A 25,424-nucleotide genomic window follows, 5' to 3' on the forward strand; every position below is an offset into this window, starting at 1 on the left:
GAGTCCATCTCAGTACATTGTTTAGTTTTGACCGCCACCGGAGCGGTTTCCAGCTGATCGGTGGGAGTGCTGGGTGTTGGACAAACACCAATTTTATATTGTTGACCTACCCATTGGATAGCCCAATAATATGTCAGTCCTGGACAACCACTTTAAGTAATAAGTAAAATGATACAAGTGTGTAGTTATAAGGGTGCAATCGCATCCTGATTCTCAAACCCCCCTCTGCCACATAAATTATAAACTAAATGTGAAAGGTATGGGACCCTTTTACAGAGTTTACAGTAGGGATCAAGAGCTTCAAAATAGACCCTATTAATGATATGTAGGGTTTAACAGCGTGTGTAAGAAATATTCATTTGTGCAGTTGTTTTACACCATTGGTGCACAGAAGTCCACATATGCACACAACAGACTTGTAGACATCTCATACACTACATCAAGGTTCTTGAGCGCTGACACAACTCCTAATTGAACTTAATGTTATCCACAGACTTTTCATTTTAGTCTGCTGATAATCTGATATCTAAAGGTGTTTATACACCTTATATGTAAGTCAGCTGAACCTGGTGATTTATCGCAACCAGACATTTATCAGGGACAAACAAACTGTTTCCCTTTTGCATTTTTCTGGTAAAGAGGAATCAGATCTTGAATTTTATTTCTCTTGATCCTTTGTTCTCAATGGAGTAAACTGCTGTTGGACCAAAAGCACTTACCAGTAACATTTCCTTTGGCTCAGTCGAGACAAGGGTTCATGTGTATGGAGATGTTGAGAACAACAGCAGTTGGTCGAATAAACTTTCAGTCAACACCTATTTGCGATGTATGGTCACCTTTAAGGGGTTGTCCATGCAAAAAAAAAAAATGGAAAAATAAAATGCATTAAAAAAGAGTGTTAGTCAAAATGTCTGGTTTCCTCCCGGTCTCTCCTTACTGCGATCAGTGATTGGTCAAGCAGCCATTTCCTATATGTTGACATGGACCAGGAAGTAAAGACCAGTGGGGGATCCAGGAAAAGTTGAAATGTAAGCTGCAGGGGATTGATGAGATGATTATCACTTCTTCATTTTTTTTGTCTTTCTGACCATTAGAAAAAAATCCTAGCTGAACAACCCCTTTAAGGGTTTAAAAGATGGATAGAGTCAACAGGACAGATTAATCTAACCTGATCCCAAGTGGATATTTGTAGCAGAGGTGTCTGAGATATGTGACAGCTGCTTGTCCTTGTGCTCTATTATAATGCATTTTAGGTGTAACCAAACTAAATGTTGCTGAATATTGTAAATATAGGTATTGATGTGTTGTTTCTGTTGGTTCCTAGGTGTATCCTGAGACCCTGGACTACAGAGTGGCTGGTAAGTGAGTTTATATTATTCAGTGGAAGTGCTGGTATATTATTCTATAGGCCTCAGAGCAAAAATAAGTGATTAAAAATGGAGCAGCTACCCAAAACTTCAAGTCAAACTTCAAGGTTTGTTACTAGGGTGGTTGGAAGAAATGAAAGGAGTGATCTGACTCGTTCCTACAAGTCACTGCATCTTTTCATGCCTACAGTAGTTTTCATACATATTTTTTGTTGTCCAACAATATTGTATATTTTGTGATATGATACATGACATTATTAGGGAGTGTTCAGGATTAAGAAAATGGTTTTCCTTTTTTGTATAAGCGGCACCATGATCCACGCTCACGTACATGTGTTGTGTCTAATATTGCTCAATCCAAATCATATCATACATACAGCCCTGGCAAAAATTAAGAGACCACTGCAAATTGTTCAGTTTCTCAGATTTTTCTCTTTATACAGTAGGTATATTTTTGATTAAAATGTAAATTGTTCTTTTATTCTATAAACTTCTGACATGTCTCTGAATTTCCAAGCAATACATTTTGCTTTTTTTTTCTGACAAAGAAAAATGGTCAAAAAAAACCCAGTGCTTTCAGACCTCAAATAATGCAAAGAATCATAATCATTTGGAAACAACAATACTAATGTTTTAACTGAGGAAGTGTTCAGAAATCAATATTTTGTGGAATAACCATGATTTTTAACCGCAGCTTTCATGCGTCTTGGCATGCTTTCCACCAGTCTTTCACACTGCTTCTGGCGCAAAAATGTAAGCAGTTCTTCTTTGTTTGATGGCTTGTGACTATCCATCATCCTCTTGATTACATTCCAGAGGTTTTCAATGGGGTTCAGGTCTGGAGATTGGGCTGCCCATGTCAGGGTTTTGATGTGGTGGTCTCTTAATTTTTGCCAGAGCTGTATATATATAAAGTCTAAAAAATAATACAATAATATGCGATACACCCAACAGCCATGGACAATCATGGTGCTGCTTCTGAGTAAAATCTGCTGTATCTTTCATACATAACAGCAGAAATATAAATTCCTCTTATATTATGTCAAATGACCATTTATTGAAATTCTAGATCTGGAAATTAAAATAAAGAAAAAAACTAATTGAAAAACACTTCCCCACTTGCAAACTCTTTAAACAATATTACTACAACTTAGCAGTTGAGCCTAATAATTCGCCCTAATGTTCTTTCCATGTCCTGAAACTTTGCAACTTATAAAAACAGCAAGTGCTTAGTACTGCCCAACGAATATGAAGGTAGGTTACTGCGGCAGCGAGCTTCCTCCCAGCTTTTCAACCAACCCGAGCTCAGCCTCCTAATCTAGTACTTTTACGTACAGAATAAAGAAATGGAAAAAAGGGAAAGAGAGGGGAAAAAATGCATACCACCATGGAAAAAAATGATTCTACTAATGTGGATGGTGAGTTAGTGGGGGGAATTGGGGTGCCTGTCCCTGTGGGGTGTTCTTATACAGTACTAGGCAGTCTGCCTAATCTAATAGTATGGGGGTCACCAAAACCAAAAGCTCCCCTGACAAAGGAAGTTTATTCCGAAACGCGCGTCGGGGTGAGCGCATCATTAGGACCTGGTGGCACTTAAAGGTACAGAACTCCATTTATTGCACATTGTAATGCACTATGCACTTTGACTCCTGCACAGGAGGTGTTTTGTTATTGAATTATTTATGCCACTTAGCACTTTATTTTCACTAAGGATGCAAATATATATATTATATATATATTTTATTTTTTTAATGTTACCATGTTGATTACTCATTATAAATATTAGTTTGTACTCATATTTTCTCACTATATATATGGAGGTTCCTAATATTCCTACTAGGAGCCTACTTTTTTGGTCTAACACATTGTAGGCCTATAGGTATTATACTTTGGTCCACCATTTATAATATTTATCATAGTCATGTTTTAATACCTTCTTAATTGTCCTGATATGTGCACACATTGTATTAAATTGCTTTAGTTTTATTCTTGTACGACTGTTGCTAATATTGAATAAAGAGATATATATATTTCATTATACAATTGTCTGGATTTCCATGGTTACTCCATAGTTTTGGTGATGGGTGTGTTCTATTCCCTCAAGTGGTCACCACTTTTTTCTTTAGCAGCACCAGGCACAATCAATTATTTTGATTAATATATAAATAATATCTTATAGTCATTGATATTTATTATTTCCTGAGTTGTTGCTATAGCTTATTTTCAGGGGCCTGTAGACTTATATTGCCAAAATAGGAAATGTCTCTGCGATTTTTCATTGTAAGAAAATTCACGAAAATGTGAAAGACCCCATCAAATGAAGAAAAGACAGCGTCCAATTCCAGGTGAAAAAATAAGTAGAAAGCTTATTCCGCCATGAAAGTACAACGTTTCGACCTGTAGCAGGTCTATGTCAAGTATACTGACAATTGACAGTTGTATAGACCTTGACAAAGACCTGCTACAGGTTGAAACGTTGTACTTTCATGGCGGAATAAGCTTTCTACTTATTTTTTCACCTGGAATTGGACGCTGTTTTTTCTTTATTTGATGTCGCTTCTTTCCAAATGGGTTCCTTGGAGCTTGGGGCATTATTGCTTTTTAGCCATACTGTGTATATTCTACCACTTTTGCTGGCGTTTCTGATGCATCCACAGCTACGGAACTGGAGCACTTCCTAGAAAAAAGATCTTTGTTTCTTAGAAAACATGCAGATCAAGGGTTGATCTCCGTCCAAATTTGATTGTAATAACTTGTCGCTTGCATAAATTCAAAGGGTAGTTTTGTTCTCGTGTTCAAAGATAACATTAAATAGCATTCACCTTCCTTTCCCACAGTCTGTAGGAGCTTAATCTTAATCCTTGGCTAGTGTCGTCTGTCCAGTCATAAGTGTCTGATATGCTTCTTTCACCACATCATTCCCATTGCCGCCTGGTGGGCCCTTCTCACTTGTTTTAAGATTGTGGGTAGTGAAGTAAACCACAGAAAGGAGGTAAGATGCAGCAGAGAAATTCAAACGGTGTTATAAAAAAAATGTGAATATATGAGGTTGTCTCCCAGTAAAATCTAATTTAATCAAGTTATAAACGTAAAAGTGTATTCTTATTTCCAAGATTCTATTCCAATATGTAGTAGATGCAATAATAATAATAATAACAACAACAAATACCTCCAATTAGAAATGTAGTATAGTTCTTCTGATTCACTATGCCTCTTTCCCCATGTAGTAGCTTAGGTATCCATGGTTACGACCACTCTACTAATATAGTGACAGCTAGTTTTTAGTGGTCGTAACCATGAATACCTAAGCTACCTACATGGGGAAAGAGACATAGTGAATCAGAAGAATTATCCTACATTTCTAATTGGAGGGATTTGTTATTATTATTATTATTACATCTACTACATATTGGAATAGAATCTTGGAAAGAAGAATACAACTTTAAGTCTATAACTTGATTAATCAGATTTAACAGGGAGAAAATCTCATATATTCACATGTCAGGTGCACAAGTAAAGAGCGTGCTCAGGAGCGGAACCTGCTTCATGCAGTGCAGGTGCTGACTGTGTTATACAGCCAGCACCTGCCTCTAACATCAGCGAAAGCTCCATTCGGTGTGGTTTAACCACTTAGATGCCACTATCAAGCTCTGAAAGGGGGATTTAAGTGGTGTGTCACTGAGGGGACTACTGTTCAAATAGCCATGGGCCCCCTAATGCCACAATCACGGGGTGAAGATGGGTTGCCATAGCTAACAACTGAATACCCCCCGTTATAACGATCTTAGCACTCCTATGAAGCCTAGCCTGTAGCTGGGCTTTACAGTATACCTGATTGTGAGTTTTACTATATACTGCAATACTGAAGTACTTCAATATGTAGTACAAGCGATCAAACAATCACAGGTTTGGGGAACAAAGAAAGGTGAAAAGTAATTTTGAAAACGTTTTTAAAAATATATACAAAAGTTTGAATTACTCACCTATTTTACTATCCAAAAATAAGCAAATAAAAAAACATGTTTTTTTCACCATATATGTAAAAAGTCTAATGTTTAAAAATGTAAAATTAATACAACTTATACAATAAATAGTGTAAGGAAAAACAATAAAAAAGAAAGTTACAGGTTTTAGAAAATTGCTACTATATCTACCAATATTTTGGTATTTTACAATGTTCTGAATTTTTTTTTTAAATAATTTATGCTTGGTATCACTGTAATCATAGTGACATGAAGAATCATATTGTCAGATAACTTTTATCACACATTAAACGCCTTAAAAATGAAACCCATAAAACAATTCTGAAATGACCTCACCTGGCTATGGAAAAATAAAAAGTTATGACACTTGACAGAAGGGCAGGGAAAAAAAAGCAATCTTGACAATTGGCTTGGTTGCGAAGGGGATAAATTTGGTTTAGACCATGTCTGTTTTGCTGTTCCTGACTTGGTCAGGGGCTTCTGTCTGAATCTCAGAAATACAGGAGTAGATGTTCCCTGACAGAGCCATTGACTTCAATTAGGCAAGCAGAGCCCAAAACATGATACTTTGGACTCTTCTTTTACGATTATGTCATCTTTTCATTTGTCATAGGTGGCTATTTGGTTTTGAACATCGATTGTCAAATGCCATGTGTTGGAGATTATCTAAGTTTCTAGACTTGGGATTTCCCTGTTGAGAACATTCAGTAATGACTCCATAGAGTGTCTGCAAAGACTAAATTCATGTCCATTAATGAAATATAGCACTGTGCATACTGTTAAAAGTAGAACTGAAGAAACAAGTATCCCTTGGATGCATCCTGGCGCAGAGTTTTTGCATTTGTGTGTGCAAAGCAGTCAACGGTCTGCTCATGCTCTGATTCCAAGCTCACTTTTGGCTTAGCAGATGCCCAGACCAAAATTGATTATTTTGCTCACTCAAACAATCTGCTTGTAGATATCATTTTAAACATATAAAGCAGTCTAACTAAATGTTCAGCTGCAGGGAGAAAATTATGCTATATTCTCCCTTTAGTCACTTGCTTCAAATCAAGTGGGTGGTGTTGGTAGCAGTGAACAGTCAGCACTCTCTATACAGTAAATCACTGTAATCATTCATAATGCTCCTTGGGTGGCATCCTGCTTAACAGTGTACTGTCACGACTCCCGGGTATTACTTCTGCGGGGAGAGCTGCACGCCTCAGCAAGGGAGCTGAGAGCAGAGCGGTAGGGAACTCATCGGGTAGCAAACAGGACCTGAACCTGAACCATGTAACAGGGAAGGAGGTGGTCGAGGGCGGCGCCAGATGCCGGGGTGCAGAGGAGATGATATTTGCTGGAGAGTAGTTAACAATGCCAAGATCAAAACCTAGAGATAACGAGGTAACCAAGGGGTGAAACGGAGGGATAGTTAGAAAAGGAAGCCAAAGGTCAGAAAGCCAGTAGAACAAGCAAGCAATTGCAAACCGAGCACACACTCAAAGGGTCAGACACACAGACTAAACGAAAGCATAGCTGACAGGGAATCCTAGCCTGGAGCGAGTATAAATACCCCTCCCAGATCCAAACAGAGGCCAGCAATATTAACCCTGAGAGAGCAGGATATGAACCATGTTCTATACCATGACACGTACATGCTGATCAGGTTATCATCCAAGAAGCTTTCCCCTGTAATGGTTGCTTCTAAATTCCCACACTAAATTATAGCACAAACATCAGACGTTCCAGCAACAATGCACTATATGATCAATTGAAAAGTAACTAAACTTTTATTTAATTATTGTTCAGACTTTGCAAAGTTATGAATCTTTCATGCTGAAAGTGCTGTTTTATCTGTCTTACACTCCTTTATGCTCTTTTTAAAAATGTTTTGAACTGCTGCTCTAAAAAGAACCCATAGTCAAACATTATTTACAAACGCTCTCGCTATCTGAGCATGTGGGAGGGAAGCAGAAATGGCATTTGAGTTAAGATTCTTACTAGAGCAGCAGTTCAAAGCAGCTTATAAAAGAGTATGAACTAGGCAGTTAGGCAGCTCTTTTAGCATGGTTTTTGAGAGAATGAAGCAAAATAAGGTAATGGACTGTTGATTACTCTTTATTCATTTCTGGTGTCGTCCCACAAAAAAGTATTCGCCAAAGTGAACCTTAATTGTTTTTTGTACAATTGATTTTATCACATTATTCAGATACAATAAAAATCACTATAGGGACCCCAAAAAATGTCTAGAAAAAGAGGTTTCTGGGTCACTTAATCAGATAAAGCAGCCCGGAATGGGTAGTATCTTCACTGCTAACGGAAAAAAATAAATCTATGTTCCCAGCATTAAGTATGTTAACATTTTTGAGACTCTATTGTTACCTTTATTATATAAAAACGTTTGTTGATAAAATACCTTTTACCCTTTCCACTAAGACTGTGAATATTCTAGCCCTTGTATCAAAGAAGGCACAAAATTTTCACTCTCGGCCAGGAGACAAGTCCTGGGAATGTCCTTCCACTATCAGGAATGCATTCTACAATCTTTTTAACACCTAGAGGTTATTGTGGGATATTTTTGTGATGTACATTTTGGTTGGGCATTGACTGCTACGATTACTGCCTAAGGGTATGTTCACACGTTCCTGATTTCCCTCCTTTTTTTTTCAGGACTGAAACCGCAGCTCTTTGCAGAAAACGCAGGTCCTTTTTTTGGTGCTTTTTTGGTGCTTTTTTGGTGCGTTTTTTGATGCTTTTTTTATGCAGTTTTCTATGGAGAGTCTGTGTGTTTTCTAGGAAGTTTTTTAGGGTTAAAATGGCTGAAAATACCCTAAATCTACCCCTACCCCTAACCCTACCCCTAACCCTAACCCTACCCCTATTCTAACCTTAGTGGGGAAAAAAAAAATTCTTAATTTTTTTATTGTCCCTACCTATGGGGGTGACAAAGGGGGGGGGTGTCATTTACTATTTTTTTTATTTTGATCACTGAGATAGGTTATATCTCAGTGATCAAAATGCACTTTGGAACGAATCTGCTGGCCGGCAGATTCGGCGGGCGCACTGCGCATGCGCCCGCCATTTTGCAAGATGGCGGCGCCCAGGGAGAAGACGGCCGGACGGACACCGGGAGGCCGGGTAAGTATAAGGGGGGCAGATTAGGGCACGGGGGGGCATCAGAGCACGGGGGGGTGGGATCGGGGCAGCCACACTCCGCCCACGCACTTCCGCCCGCTTCCCCGCACTTCCTGCTGCAGCGGTTCGGCACCACAAACCGCAATAAAACCCGCAGATATATTTTTGATCTGCGGGTTTTACTGCGGGTTTGACCTCACAATGGAGGTCTACGGGTGCAGAACCGCTGCGGCTCCGAAAAAAGAAGTGACATGGTACTTCTTTTTTACCGCGGCTATTCAGCGCGGCTTTTTTCCCCGATTCCCGCATCATGTGCACAGTGGTTCCTGTTTTCCATAGGGTACAGTGTACTGTACCCTGCATGGAAAACAGCTGCGGAACCGCAGCGGCAAAAACGCTGCGGTTCCGCAGAAAAAAACGCACTGTGTGAACATGGCCTTATACCTTTCTATAGAATATGAGGGGAAATCTTAAATTTATCCATATTCAGTGATGTCAAAATAGAGGATGCAGAAATGCGTCTCATCTAGGACTTCACTACATGAGGGTGTAGTAGCTTTATACTGAATGTAAGTGTTATAAATGCACAGTGACATATGCTGCTACACACATTAGGAGAATGTTGGCATAACTGTAGATGTTGGAGTAAAGGAGGACTGGATTTTTGGCAGCTGCTTATTCCTTTCTCCGTAATAGGTACAAAAGGTACAAATGTATCGTCGGCTGATCCAAGGATACCGTGATTTTTATACTATTTTATCCATAAAGTTTACTTCTGTTAGATGGTGATGCTAGTGAAGATTTTCAACCATGACCAATTACTAAGCTTTTATGACTATATGAGAAATCCGTAAATACTGTTACCCAAGAATTTCTCTTTCGGAAAGCCCCAGGCTGTCCCCAGCTGCACTTTGTATGGCTGCAGTGCTGTCAATGTGACTTCAGAACTCCAGACCCTGCAGCAGTGAAGACTCAGTGATGGACCCCGGGAGGGTGAGTAAAGTTTGTTATTTAAAACAAACTGCAGCCACTTTTGGAAATTCTATTTAAATCTTTGGCACAAGCCAATAATGGACATAGAACCTTTTTTTTGTTCTTTGAGTACAATGGTTATCTTGGGTTGAACATTTTAAGTTTTACCCCCACATCATCGGAAAATGCTCCTAAAATGCATAGAAAACACCCCTTGCATAAATCTGCCTCTTTATAATCCCATTTGCAGGACAGTCCTATGAAACATAGGACTTCCAGGAGGAAAACAGCAGGACATGCAAACGTATGCCCCCACTATTAAGGTCCACCTTAGGCGTGGAGCCCACACTCCCCGTTTAGTTTGAGCTATACTATGAGGTTTGTAGGAGGGTTTTCATTACTCATGCAACACTAGCATGAAATATCTGAACATGGAACTCTGTACTGTATCCGTCGTGTATCTCAGCTCTGTGCTGTGTTCAGTATATACATCGTGTATCTCAGCTCTGCTCTGTATCTGTCGTGTAACTCTGCGCTGTGCTGTGTATGGTATATACATCGTGTATCTCAGCGCTGTGTTGTGTGCGGTGTATTCGTCGTGTCTCCACTCTGTACTGCATAGTCCTGTATCTCAGCTATGCGCTGTATCCGTTGTGTATCTCAGCGCAGTGCTGTGTACTGTGTATACATCGTGTATCTAAGCTCTGCGCTGTATCCATCATGTATCTCAGCTCTGCGCTGTATCCGTCGTGTATCTCATCTCTGCGGTGTGTATACGTCTCATGTGGTGGGACCTGCGGGGTCTGTATCTCCATGTAAGGACTGCAGAGGAATGAGAAGAATAACACCTAAGACGAGTCCATGAGGGAGGCAGTTTGGTGGAGTGGGGGTGGGGAGGGAGGGAAGTGGCCATATAGTGCTCAGGTAATAGGACTTCAAAGGCAGACTCTGCAGACACACAACACAGCCCTGCAGACCCTTGGTGAGTGACAGAGCCGTGCAGCAGGCAGTGCCTGCGGGAGGGAGATTATATTTACTTACTCTTCTGCTCTGTGAGTGTCGGCCAGCAACGTTACAGTCACCTTCCGGTGCGGACAAACTCTGTTCAGGGATGACATTACCTAGGTTGTGGGTTGTGAGTAGGGGCTCACGCACCGAACTAGTGACACTCGGGGATGTCAGGGATTATGGAGAGTTGGCACCACGTGTTCTGACTGCTGCTCTGCCACCCCCTGGCTTTCAGTGATGACTGCCGCCTGAAGCAAAGGGCTCAACTTGCCTCATGATAGCGGCGCCCCTGCTCTCGATGTACAAAACTTATAGAGACATACCCCAAGCGACTTGCAGCTGTAATCGCAGCAGAAGTTGGTACAACAAAGTATTAAGTTAAAGGGGCCGAATAATATTGCACGCCCCACTTTTCAGTTTTTGAATTTCCACAAAAATTTAAAATAACCAATAAATTTTGTTCAACTTCACAATTGTGTTCCACTTGTTGTTGATTCTTCACCAAAAATTTACATTTGGTATCTTTATGTTTGAAGCATGATATGTGGGAAAAGGTTGAAAAGTTCAAGGGACCGAATACTTTCGCAAGGCACTGTAATTTAATTTTCTCCCTTTAGCAGCTTTTCCATTAAGGCAAATAGGATTTTAAAACTATTTACCTGCAGATTTACATTTCTAGCATTTTTGGACATTACAGATTATGCTAATATTATTGATCTAAAATAAAGAAATAAACAATTCTTTATAGAATTTTGAACTTATTTAGATTAAAATAACAAAATGAGGTTCAAGGGGCAAACATCTACTTAAAGGGAACTTGTCAGTGAGATTTCACCCCCAAACATTTTATATGTGCATGTACATTGTAGATAAAAAGTCTACACACCCCTTTTAAAATGCCAGGTTTGTGTCATGTAAAAAATAATCATACCAATAAGAATAATTTCAGAACTTTTTTACCTTTAATATCACCCATGAGCTGTACAAATCCAATGATAAATAAACTGAAATCATTTTGAGGATGAAAATAATGTGATTGCAGAAGTGTCAACACCCTCTTATAATTGGGGATGTAGCAATGTTCAGAGTTAGTTAATCACATTTAAACTCATGTTAAATAGTAGTCAGTGCAGAGGTGCCATCATATGCAATGAGTCTGATAAACCCCTTATAAAGTTGAGCTGTTCTAGTAAGATATTCCTGACATTTTCTTAGTTGCAGTTTACAGCAAATGTCATGGTACGTAAACAGCAAACAGCTTACAACCGAGAGAAGAATCTCACCATTGAAAGTTAGCAGTGAGGAGAAGGGTACAAAAACTTTCCAAGGCATTACATAGACCATGAAATACTATGAAGCCCGTCATCAAGAAGTAGCTTAAATTTGGCACAACAGTGACATTACCTAGAACTGTGCCTACGCCCCTCTGCCTGCATGCCTGTTCAGCGGTCATGGCGTTGGTGGAGTCCGACGTAGGTATGCGGGGATGCAGCTATAAGGGGTTATACGATTGGGTGAATCCTAGGCGTTGAATGTCAGGTTAGACTGGATTGGCCATATTAAGTCTGGAATATCTTTTAGCCCCAAACAGGAAGCTCTACGTCAGATAGATAATTGATCACTATGGCAACGATTATACATGGAGGGATGGAGGAAGGCTAAATTGTAAATAAGCACTTGGTTTTAGTGTTCTAGTTATTTTTTCACCAGTATTTAACTGTGGATGATTGTTTAATAATGTCTATATATACACTACGGTACCTGATGTTTATTTTGTTTATGTTTATATAATGTTGGTTTATACTGTGAGATGGGTGGGACTTATTAGTGATTGGCTCCCTGCGTGGTGTCCACACTATTTAAGACCGCCTGTCAGCCATATTTGTATGCTTGAAAAAGACCAGCATATGGTCGAAACGTCGCTTGTGCTTAATGGCCGAATAAAGGATTCATTTTGATTTATACACCCAGTGGAGCGCTGTTCCTTTGTGCAGACTGTGACGTGTTACCCAGGTGGGTTCCCTGGATATGGAACGAGCGCCCGAATAGGGGAGTGCTGTCGGTCATCTACATTTGGTTTATGCTGGATTGAACCCAGACGGACTTGCACCTCAACCATGATGATGGAAGGTAATACGATTTCAGAGATGGGTGACTCTGATATGGCCAGAACTTTTTCTTATACTGATGATGATGCAACACGAATATTATCTGGTTCAATTGTGGACACTACGTTTTTAAACAAACCAACTACTGATATGTTGAAAAAGAGGTGGGAGAATGAGAAGAGGAAACTAATTTCACTTGAGCTCCATGCCATAACATTGACGGAGTACTATAGAGTGAAAAGGATCCCACGAGGGTTATGCCCACATCTTAGGCCGACCCTTTTTCCAGAGAATACGCAATTCTGTGCAAAGTTCGAGGCCATTTCTAATAAATTTGCGTTTGATATGATGCTATTGAACATCGAATTCCTAAATAAGGAGATGGAGATGACTAGAAAGAACATTGTTGAATGGGAAGACCAGCTTACCAAACAAATGGCAATACAAGATTAGAGTCTCCTTAAAACTAAAATGGAGGAGAACCTGATTAAATTCAGGTCTGATATAGAAACCACCAAGAGGACGAAGTGGTTTAGGGATATGGAGGACTATAAAGGAGGTCGGGCATTTGCCTGGCAAGTGAGATCTAACCCATTTCCTAAGAATAATAAAGGAGTGAATATGCCATCGAGACGAAAAAGGAGACAACAAACACGAAAGTATTCTAACTTTGGATTTACCACAGCTGAATCCGATTCTACGGATGATTCCACTGCAGGGGGCAGTAGAGGAGCACATTTTTTGGAACCGGCCAGGATGGACAAAACTACTCCAGGAAACGGAGGCGGAGAGGGGGTCGGAAACACAGAAAACAAGGGACATTCCAGGGAACAGAAATCAGGGAGGACAATGGCGATGAGAACAAGGAACACGAAGAATCCTTGACAGATGGTCACGACTTGGTGGTAAATATTTCTTTGATTACTTTATCAGAGACTGAACTTAAAGTTATATCTAAAGGACTGTCGTTTTGTCCATCCAGTCATCCGGACTGGTTTGGAATTGAAATTGATTTGCAGGCTTTTTTTAGAAGGCTGAGATTGTCATCGTATTTCTCGGATAAAACTGAGAATCTGAATGATGGTGGATCTATACAAGGTTTTTCACTTAGAGAATTGGGCCTTTACAATAAGAGCTCTTTCCAGCCTCCTGCAAAGAATCACTTTGTAGAGTCCTATATAGAATTAGTACAAAAAGAAATCCACCATTTGAAAAGTATGTATAAACCTGCTGCACACCATAATATGACTACATCTGAGAGGAAGGCTGTTAATGATCTAGCCAATAATACTGCAATAACTATCAAAAGAGCCGATAAAGGCGGAGCAGTGGTTATAATGGATAGCCTTAAATATAAGGCTGAAATATGTAGGCAGCTGGGGGACCATCTTGTTTATGAGAGATTGACGTGTAATCCCACCTTGCGATTTCAGAAAGAATTACAGCTTGTGATCAGTGACTCCCTGGCCACGGGATTGATTGATCACAAGCTGGCTGAGTTTTTGACTGTTGAAGCACCAGTTATACCGGTGCTATATGTGTTACCAAAGATCCACAAAGATCTGGTGAACCCCCCCGGTAGACCTATAGTCTCTGGGAGGGGTTCACTATTTAGTAAAACTGCTGTGTTCCTGGATAAGGTGCTACGTCCTTTTGCAGTGTCGGCACGGTCATTTGTAAGGGATACAGGTGATTTCCTTGAGAAAATTGAGAGTTTGACAGTATCTGAATCATCCATTTTGGCATCGTTCGATGTGACATCGCTGTATACGTCAATCGAACATGACAAAGGACTAGAAGCTGTCCAGTGTGCGCTGTCGGGCTCTGACGTGGCCCCAGAGTGTGCACAGCTTGTCCTCACACTGTTGGAGCTCATCCTGAGGAGGAATTATTTCCTCTTTGGTGATGAGTTCTTCCTTCAGTTAAGGGGTACCGCCATGGGGTCCGATGTGGCCCCCACTTATGCCAACATTTATATGGCGGTATTTGAGGACAGGTTTGTGTACCATTCCATCCTTTGGTGCCACGTCAGAGCCTGGTGGCGCTACATTGATGATATTTTTGTTGTTTGGGAAGGGAGTCTGGTCGATCTAGAGGAGTTTCATGTCCGCCTCAATGAGATATATCCAGAACTGCAATTTACTTTGTCACATTCGGTATCACAGATTCAGTTTTTGGATACTTTGGTTTATAAAAATGGAGATAGATTAAAAACGGACATTTTTATTAAGGATACGGACAAAAATAGTTTATTGTCGTTCAACAGTGTTGTGGATTCTGTTTTTGGGCTCCCTCTGGTGGTTACAGATGGTACTGGGTGACTTGTGTTCTCTGCGGTCTCTGGTGTCCACCTGTTCTATCAGGATATGGGAGTTTCCTATTTAACCTGGCTTTCTTGTCATTTCCTCGCCGGCTATCAATGTAATCAGTGTGTCTTGTTACCTCTGCTTTCCGCTTCTGTAATCTTCAGGACAAGCTAAGTTTTTGATTTTCCTGTTCCACGTTTTGCTTTATTTTTGTTTTAGTCCAGCTTGCAGATATGTGATTCCTTGTTGCTGGTTGCTCTAGTGGGCTGATATTACTCCTCATGTTCCATGAGTTGGCACATGAGTTCAAGTAATTTCAGGATGGTTTTTTGTAGGGTTTTTCGCTGACCGCGCAGTTCACTTTTGTATCCTCTGCTATCTAGCTTTAGCGGGCCTCATTTTGCTGAATCTGTTTTCATAACTACGTATGTGCTTTCCTCTCATTTCACCGTCATTACATGTGGGGGGCTGCTATTTCTGTGGGGTGTTTCTCTGGAGGCAAGAGAGGTCTGCGTTTCTTCTAATAGGGGAAGTTAGTCCTTCGGCTGGCGCGAGACGTCTAGGAATCATCGTAGGCACGTTCCCCGGCTACTGCTAGTTGTGTGAATTAGGTTCAGGATCGCGGTCAGCTCAGTTTCCATCACCCTAGAGCTCGTTCTGTTTTTTGTGCTTGTCCTTTTGTGATCCCCTGCCATTGGGATCATGACACAACAGTAACCATCCACGAAGGATGGTGGATTCGCTCCCATGGAGCCAATTATTAAGGGTACGAAGAATTGTATCTGATGAAAATTTGGTTGACCAACGTTTGGAGGACATGTGTTTGAAATTTGTGGCTAGGCGCTATCCAAGAAAAAATGTGGAGGCATTTAAGGTTAAAGCTCGAAGTTCAACAAGAGAGAGTGTCCGTAAGAAAATCTCCTCCAAAAACGTATGTGATCGCATTCCGTTTGTTTCCACCTACAACTCTGTAAGTAATCGAATCGGTGGTGTAATAAAAAAGCATTGGTCCCTCCTACAACGTGGCTTACCACAGGTGTCAGGTTTTAAATTGCCCCCCATGATGTCATACAGGAGGGGAAAGAACTTAGGGTACCGTCACACTATACCATTTCGATCGCTACGACGGTACGATTCGTGACGTTCCAGCGATATCGTTACGATATCGCTGTGTCTGACACGCAGCAGCGATCAGGGATCCTGCTGAGAATCGTACGTCGTAGCAGATCGTTTAGAACTTTCTTTCATCGCTGGATCTCCCGCTGTCATCGCTAGATCGGTGTGTGTGACACCGATCTAGCGATCTAGCGATGCGATCCAGCGATGCGTTCGCTTGTAACCAGGGTAAACATCGGGTAACTAAGCGCAGGACCGCACTTAGTAACCCGATGTTTACCCTGGTTACAAGCTTAAAACTAAAAAAAACAAACAGCACATATTTACATTCTGGTGTCCGTCAGGTCCCTTGCCGTCTGCTTCCCGCACTCACTGACTGCCAGCCGTAAAGTGAAAGCAGAGCACAGCGGCTGTGCTTTCACTTTCACTTTACGGCCGGCAGTCACAGTGCGGGAAGCAGACGGCAAGGGACCTGACGGACACCAGAATGTAAGTATGTGCTGTTTGTTTTTTTTAGTTTTACGCTTGTAACCAGGGTAAACATCGGGTTACTAAGCGCGGTCCTGCGCTTAGTTACCCGATGTTTACCCTGGTTACCCAGGGACCTCGGCATCGTTGGTCGCTGGAGAGCTGTCTGTGTGACAGCTCCCCAGCGACCACAATACGATTTACCTACGATCATGGCCAGGTCATATCGCTGGTCGTGATCGTAGGTAAATCGTATAGTGTGACGGTACCCTTAGGGGATAGACTAATTAGATCTGATTTCGGTACCTCCAGGAATGCGATTCAGAAAACATTGAGCACACCGAGGCATGGGAATTTCCCATGCCTCGGGTGTGCTTGTTGCAATAATATGCTGAAGGGGGACTTTTTTTGTCATCCCCATACTGGGAAGAAATTTTTCTTGAAGGAGAGGTATACATGTACGTCTAGTTATGTCATCTACATGATTACCTGCCCTTGTGGACTCGCCTACATTGGCGAAACAACAATGGAGTTGAAGGGCCGCATCACCAAACATAAAAGCACAATCAGAACGGGACTCACCGAGTTGCCAGTACCAAAACACTTTGTTGATAGGAAGCATTCAGTGAATCAGCTCAGGTTCAGGGTCATTGATCATGTTCCTGTTTTGAGAAGGGGTGGGGACAGGCTACAAATGCTTAAAACTAAAGAGATGAAATGGATCTACACTCTAGGTTCATTACAACCAGGGGGATTGAATATTGATTTCAATCTTCAAGGATGTGCTCATTGAATATAGTCCCCCTTTGATATAAGTTTTTTCCCCCCTTTTCTTTGATATATGTTGCTCGTCATGTTTTTAACATTGTCGGTATTTTAATTGATTTTCTATGTTTTTATTAGATCAGCCACACATGTGACAGTCGGTGGATGGATATGGATGAAGATGCTGTGATATATTAAAATTGGATAATTTACGTGGATAAAGAATTTTTTATCTCTAAAGATGATGCTTCTCCTAGTTCCCGACTGCCACAGTGTGGTTGTTATGTGTTATATATTGTATGTTCACTACAGTGGTGGTAGATATGTAATATTTATGTTTTTTCTTGATCCATATTCATGTTTTGACCTGTGATGTTGAAGTATATATAGAGTATACTATGTATTAGTGATCTTTGAAATGACTATTCAGTATCTCCTAATAGATGAGCTCCATTATAAGTATGCACTTCCTTAGTCTCTAACCTGCTAGACAGTGCCGGGATAGGAGTATTGGTAGCGCGGGTTTGCATTGCGTCTGAGCGGCTCTTGTGCGTCCCGGTCATGACGCACTGCGCCTGTGCCGATGCTCCGTGTCCTGGACTGGCTGGGGGCGTGGCTTAGGGATGACGCGGTAATGTTTACCAGCGTTCCCTTGGTGACCTGCTCGGCTTGGAGGTATGTGGAGGTGCGGCACTAGCCTTGGTCATTTCCGGGCACGGCCTCTGTCGGGTCATGTGACGAGGCGCAGCTCCGGTATGACGTGACTGTGCCTACGCCCCTCTGCCTGCATGCCTGTTCAGCGGTCATGGCGTTGGTGGAGTCCGACGTAGGTATGCGGGGATGCAGCTATAAGGGGTTATACGATTGGGTGAATCCTAGGCGTTGAATGTCAGGTTAGACTGGATTGGCCATATTAAGTCTGGAATATCTTTTAGCCCCAAACAGGAAGCTCTACGTCAGATAGATAATTGATCACTATGGCAACGATTATACATGGAGGGATGGAGGAAGGCTAAATTGTAAATAAGCACTTGGTTTTAGTGTTCTAGTTATTTTTTCACCAGTATTTAAATGTGGATGATTGTTTAATAATGTCTATATATACACTACGGTACCTGATGTTTATTTTGTTTATGTTTATATAATGTTGGTTTATACTGTGAGATGGGCGGGACTTATTAGTGATTGGCTCCCTGCGTGGTGTCCACACTATTTAAGACCGCCTGTCAGCCATATTTGTATGCTTGAAAAAGACCAGCATATGGTCGAAACGTCGCTTGTGCTTAATGGCCGAATAAAGGATTCATTTTGATTTATACACCCAGTGGAGCGCTGTTCCTTTGTGCAGACTGTGACGTGTTACCCAGGCAGGGCTGCCATCAGGGCATGACAGCCGTGACTGGCGTATGGGGCCCGGTGAGCAGAGGGGGCCCGCATCGGGCCCCGTCTCATCTGGTCACCGGGCCCCCCCTGCAGGCGCTGCGGCAGCGGCACACTATTGACGTGCGGGCCCGCGCCCGCACGTCAATAGTTAACAGCCGCCAGCCAGTCTGAGGCTGGCGGCTGAATATGGCCGCAGTGCGCACTCGCCGGCGTCTGACGTCATTGTCAGCCGCCGGGCCCGGCGGCGAGTGCGTCTGTGTGGAGCCTGGAGAGGGAGCTTCACCCGGTGCTGGAGCTTGGCCAGGTAAGAAGTTGTGTTTTTTTTTTTTCTTTGAGAGCTGCTGCGATCCAGGGGGGCAGGATGATGGACACACAGGGGCAGAAATGCTGGACACACAGGGGCAGAATGGTGGACACAGTGGGGCAGAATGCTGGACACACAGGGGCAGAAATGCCGGACACAGTGGGGCAGAAATGCTGGACACAGTGGGGCAGAATGGTGGACACAGTGGGGCAGAATGGTGGACACAGTGGGGCAGAAATGCTGGACACACAGGGGCAGAAATGCTGGACACAGTGGGGCAGAAATGCTGGACACAGTGGGGCAGAAATGCTGGACACAGTGGGGCAGAAATGCTGGACACAGTGGGGCAGAAATGCTGGACACAGTGGGGCAGAAATGCTGGACACAGTGGGGCAGAAATGCTGGACACAGTGGGGCAGAAATGCTGGACACAGTGGGGCAGAAATGCTGGACACAGTGGGGCAGAAATGCTGGACACAGTGGGGCAGAAATGCTGGACACAGTGGGGCAGAAATGCTGGACACAGTGGGGCAGAAATGCTGGACACAGTGGGGCAGAAATGCTGGACACAGTGGGGCAGAAATGCTGGACACAGTGGGGCAGAAATGCTGGACACACAGTGGGGCAGAATGCTGGACACAGTGGGGCAGAATGCTGGACACAGTGGGGCAGAAATGCTGGACACAGTGACAGGGGCAGAATGCTGGACACAGGGGCAGACTGTGAGACCCAGGGGCAGAATGGAGATACGGGGCATGATTGGAGACACGGGGCAGGATGAAAGACATGGGGGCATGACTGGAGACAGATGGGGCAGGATTGGAGACACAGGGGGCATGATTGGAGACAAGTGTCAGGATTGCAGACATGGGGGCATGGTTGGAGACATAGGGGGCAGAATGGAGACATGGGGCATGATTGGAGACACTGGGGGCAGAATTGGAGACAGATCGTGCAGGATCATGGGGCAGGATGGATATGATGGAGACAGATGGGGCAGGATGGAGAGATCACATGGGGCGATCATATGGGGCAGAATGGATACTCATGAGGGCAGGATGGGAGAATATCTGGCTGACGCCAGGAATGAGACACACGGGGCCAGGCTGGGTGATATTATTAATACCATAGGGGCTAATTTAGGGATATTATTACTGCAGTGATGTATTTATTTTATTTTTTGAGTATACTGTTTTAAATGGGGGGCGGTCCTGTTACTGTATAGAGTGATACTATGTCGCCTTCTTCATGTGGTGTAATGTAGAAGTTGTGAAAAATTAAGTAATGTGTTCTGCAAGCGGAGCTCGAGATAACTGTGTTATTTCCTGCAGAGAGAAGTCCTGGCTGGATGAAATGATGGCGGTCTGTGCTGGATGAAAGATGAAGGACTTCACCTAGACACGTCACTGGTGAGTCAGTGTGTTACCTATACACTGACACTATACACTGTATACAGAGCTCCTGTGTATAATTTCACTAGTGATCACTATATTATCTGTACACAGACACTGCATACTAAGTACAGATCTCCTGTGTATAATGGCACTTATGGTGATAGTATGGTGCTTTTTTAAAAATTACTGATCAGAATTGTAGTATTCAGTCACTATGTGGTGGTAATATGTGGTCTGGACATGGTGTTGTGGTATTTGTTCCTTGTATGTGATATTATTCGATCACTGTGGTGGTAATATGTCATCTGGTCATGGTGTTGTGGTATTTGTTCCTTCTATGTGATATTATTGGGCATTTTAAAAATTGAAAAATAAATAAAAATATACCTAAATTGTATTGCATATTTTAACAAATATTTAATAGGTTACAGCAGAGTAGGGCCCGGCCAAAAGTGTCTACCGTGTTATGGTGGCGGCTTAAAAAATCTTTTGGCCAAAACAAAAGCTGCCGGCTATATATGTGATCTGGTGATGGGAACTGTTAATGTGTGATTGGTGAGAAGTGGAGTTTTTCCAAGAGAGAGCGGTGGGACTGTGGACAGTTCGAGGGGTGGAGCCTGGAGGCGGGGCTGGGGTGGAGCCTGGGCGGAGTCTCAAGGGGCCCCGAAAATTTTGCCAGTATGGGGCCCCGAAATTTCTAGTGGCAGCCCTGTACCCAGGTGGGTTCCCTGGATATGGAACGAGCGCCCGAATAGGGGAGTGCTGTCGGTCATCTACATTTGGTTTATTACCTAGAACTGAACATCCCTCAAAAATTGATGAATAGACAAGAAGAAAATTGATCTGGGAGGCTTCTATGAGGCCTACAGCAACATTAAGGGTATGTGCACACGCTGCGGATTTTGCTGCGGATTCGCAGCGGTTTCCCATATGTTTACAGTATAATGTAAACCTATGGGACACGAAATCCGCAGTGCACATGCTGCGGAAAAAAACGCGCGGAAACGCAGCAGTTTACATTCCGCAGCATGTCAATTCTTTGTGCGGATTCCACTGCGGGTTTACACCTGCTACAATAGAAAACTGCAGGTGTAAAACCACAGTGGAATCCGCAATAGAAACCGCGATAAATGCGCAGGAAAAATCGCAGCGGTTTTGCACTGCGGATTTATCAAATCCGCTGCGGAAAAATCCGCAGCCCTCACAGATACGTGTGCACATACCCTAAAGGAGCTGCAGGAATTTTTGGCGAGTGATGGTTGTGTTCTGCATGTGAAAGCAATCTCCTACATTCTTCATATGTCAGGCCAGTGGGGTAGGGTGGTAAGATGGAAGCCTTTTCTTACAAAGAAAATCATCCAAGACCTGCTATGTTTTGCCAAAGCCTTAATCAAATCTGCCAAAAACATGTGTGAAACGTGCTATGGTCTGATGAGACCAAAACTAACACTGCACATAACCAAAAGAACACCATACCCACTGTGAAGTACGTTTGAGGCAGCATTATTCTTTGAAACTGTTTTTTTGACAGTTGGACCTTGGGCTTTATTCAAGGTTGAGGGAATAGTGAATAGTTCCAAATATCAATACATTTTGCAACAAAACCTTCAGAACTATACTAAAAAGTTGAAAATGAGGAATTTCACCTTTCAGCACTAAAACAACCCTAAGCATACCTCTAAATCAACATGAGAATGGCTTCACTCAAAGAAGATCTAATATTTGCAATGACCCTGCCAGAACTCAGACCTGAAACCAGTTGAAAATCTCTGGGTTGCCTGAAGAGGGCGCTGTAAACAAGAGATGCCCTCCAATCAGACAGATTTGGAGTGCTACTGCAAGGAAGAATGGTAAAAGATTCCTAATTCTAGATGTGCCATACATAGACTCCTACCCAAAAAGACTGAATGCTGTCATATGATGAAAGGCTAACTTTTACAAAGTATTAGTTTAAAGATGTACATGGTTATGCAAACACATTATTTTAATTCTTTTTTTTCCACCCAAAAATATTTCAGTTTTCTTTTCAAATAAATTGTACAGATTATAGGTGACATTAAAGGTGGAATTTGTAAACTGTTCCTAGCTAATATCATTTACATTGATAGATTGGAAGGATATTTCAGTAAACTGTTTTTACTATAAAGGTGAAGTGTTCTGAATGAGCCTGTGGATCTAGGTAACTGATTAAGAGTGGTTCCACGCATTACAGTACTTAATTTTTTTTTGAGCCACTTTCTTTCAATGGCTAAAAAACTTTTTTTTAAAAAAAACCTCTCTGTGAGCACATTATCTGTAACTTGTGCAAAAATTTCTGGCATACATAAAATCACTCAGGAAGAGGATAACATAAGACTACCGTATATACTCGAGTATAAGCCGAGATTTTCAGCCCAAATTTTTGAGCTGAAAGTGCCCCTCTCGGCTTATACTTGAGTCACAGTCGGCGGCAGAGTCGGCGGGTGAGGGGGAGAAAGGTCTGTCGCATACTCACCTGCTTCCGGGGCTCCTGGCGCTCCCCCTGCCTGTCCCATGGTCTTCGGGTGCCGCAGCTCTTCCCCTGTTCAGTGGTCACGTGGTACCGCTTATTAAAGTTATGAATATGGACTCCACTCCCATAGGGGTGGAGCCGCATATTCATTCCTGTACTGAGCGGTGCCAGTGACCGCTGACAGAGAAAGAGGCTGCTGCACCCGGAGACCATCTGTCCGGGATAAGGAGCCAGGGATGCCGGGAGCAGGTGAGTATTACATATTTACCTGTCCACGTTCCACACGCCGGGTGCCGCTCTGTCTTCCCGTCCTCTGCACTGACTGTTCAGGTCAGAGGGCGCGATGACGTACTAATCTGCGCACCGCCCTCTGCTTGAACAGTCAGTGCGGAGAGACACCGAGACGGGATGCTGAGGAGCTGCGGGCAGCAAGAGAGGTGATTGTCATTTTTTTTATTGCAGCAGCAGCAGCAGCATTATATATTGCACAGACCTATGTGTGAAAAAAACATGAGGCTGGATCCACACAAAGCATTTTACTGTGCCATTTTTTGTTGTCACTTTTGCTGGCCAAAATATGGTCATTATCGTGTTTTAAAGTACATAGAGAATTATAGCTGCTTACAAAATGGTTAGCTTTGATGGATTTCTAGGTCAGTGCTATTGTCTTCAAAATACAGCATACACTGGTTAGGGCTCTTGCTTTCTGATGTATTTCCCAAAAATGACTTAAAAAAAAACATTCACAACAAAATAGATACCGTATTGTTGTGAATTCCGTTCTTGGTTGTAAGTAGTATTTTTGTGAGTTCTGCTCTTGGGCTCCTCCTGTGGTCTTTAGTGGTATTACTGCTTCTTGGATTTAGCTTCTCAGCTGTTTCCTTTGATTGTCTTTTGGGCTCGGCTATATTAGTCTGGCCTTAGCCCCCATTCAATGCCAGTTGTCAATTGTCTCTGCCTGGAGTCATTGCTCTTTGGATTGTCCTGACACTCTGACCAAGTTCTGCAAAGCTAAGTCCTTCCATGTCCTTTGCAGTTCACTTATTGTGGACTTGTTGTTTTGTACTGTCTTGTTTTTTGCTCATTTGTCCAGTTTCTCAGTATGGATCTATTTAGCTAAACTGGAAGCTCTGGGCAGCAGAGTTTGCCCTCCACACCTTTAGTTAGGTGTGGAGATTTTTGCATTTCTCTGCAATGGACTTTTTCTAGTTTTTTCTACTGACCGCACAGAGCTCTTTTCTGTACTTTCCTTTTTAGCTAGAAGTGGCCTTCTGTGCTCAATCTTGTTTCATACTACGTATGTCATTTCCTTCTCCTCTCACAGTCATTACATGTGGGGGGCTGTCTTTCCTTTGGGGATTTTCTCTGAGGCAAGATGGTTTTCCTGCTTCTATCTTTAGGGGTAGTTAGCTCTTAGGCTGTGTCGAGTTGCCTAGGCAGAGTTAGGAGCATTCCACGGCTGCTTCTAGTTCTGTGTTGAGCTTGGGGTCTGCGGTCAGTGTAGATACCACCTGCTCAGAGCTAGTCTCATGTCGCTCCATAATCACCAGACCATAACAGTACAACTAGCCAAAATTGAACTGAATGCCTCTCAAAAGAAGGAAAAGAAAAGGAGTTTTGAGTCATTTTTTTTTCTTGGGTTTGTTTTGTCTTTTTTTTTTTCCTCTTGATTTCTGGGTGATTCTGGATTTGGATGCAGGCATGGATGTTCAAGGGTTATTTTCTCGTGTGCATCAGCTTGCTGCAAGAGTACAGAATATCCAAGATTTTGTTGTTCAGACTCCGGCCTTAGAGCCTAGAATTCCTACTCCGGATTTGTTTTACGGGGATAGATCTAAGTTTCTGAACTATAAAAATAATTGCAAATTGTTTTTTGCTCTGAAACCCCGTTCCTCTGGTGATCCCATTCAGCAAGTAAAGATTGTTATTTCTCTGCTACGTGGCGATCCTCAGGACTGGGCATTCTCTCTTGAGTCAGGGAATCCGGCATTGCTTAATGTAGATGCATTTTTTCAATCGCTCGGATTATTGTATGACGAACCTAACTCTGTAGAGCATGCTGAGAAAACACTGTTGGCCCTGTGTCAGGGTCAGGAAGCAGCAGAGTTATACTGCCAGAAATTTAGAAAATGGTCTGTGCTCACTGGATGGAATGAGGACGCTCTGGCAGCCATTTTCAGGAAGGGTCTTTCTGAAGCCCTTAAAGATGTTATGGTGGGGTTTCCCACGCCTATTGGTTTGAGCGAATCTATGTCTCTAGCCATTCAGATTGATCGTCGCCTGCGTGAACGCAGGGTGGTGCACCATATGGCAGTGTCTTCTGAGCAGAGTCCTGAGTCCATGCAATGTGATAGGATTTTGACTAGAGCGGAACAGAGGGGATACAGACGTCAGAATGGGTTGTGTTTTTACTGTGGTGATTCAGCTCATGCTATTTCTGATTGCCCTAAGCGTATTAAGAGGGTCGCCAGATCTGTTACCATTAGTGCTGTGCACCCTAAATTTCTCCTGTCTGTGACCCTAATTTGCTCATTGTCATCTTTTTCTGTCATGGCATTTGTGGATTCAGGCGCTGCTCTGAACTTAATGGACTTAGAATTCGCTAGGCGCTGTGGTTTTTCTTTGCAGCCTTTGCAGAGTCCCAT

General features: G+C 42.6%; 1 protein-coding gene across 1 annotated transcript in view; it reads left to right on the forward strand.

The window, feature by feature from the left end:
• STARD13 (StAR related lipid transfer domain containing 13) overlaps positions 1-25,424 on the forward strand; it is a 612,129-nt gene that overhangs the window by 213,460 nt on the left and 373,245 nt on the right. Inside the window, exon 4 of the mRNA XM_069758984.1 lies at positions 1,325-1,358. Coding sequence (XP_069615085.1) covers positions 1,325-1,358 — 34 coding nt within the window. The remainder of the gene's footprint in view (positions 1-1,324; positions 1,359-25,424) is intronic.

This window comes from Ranitomeya imitator, chromosome 3 (genome assembly GCF_032444005.1).
Source record: "Ranitomeya imitator isolate aRanImi1 chromosome 3, aRanImi1.pri, whole genome shotgun sequence".
In the NCBI taxonomy this organism is placed as follows: Eukaryota; Metazoa; Chordata; class Amphibia; order Anura; family Dendrobatidae; genus Ranitomeya; species Ranitomeya imitator.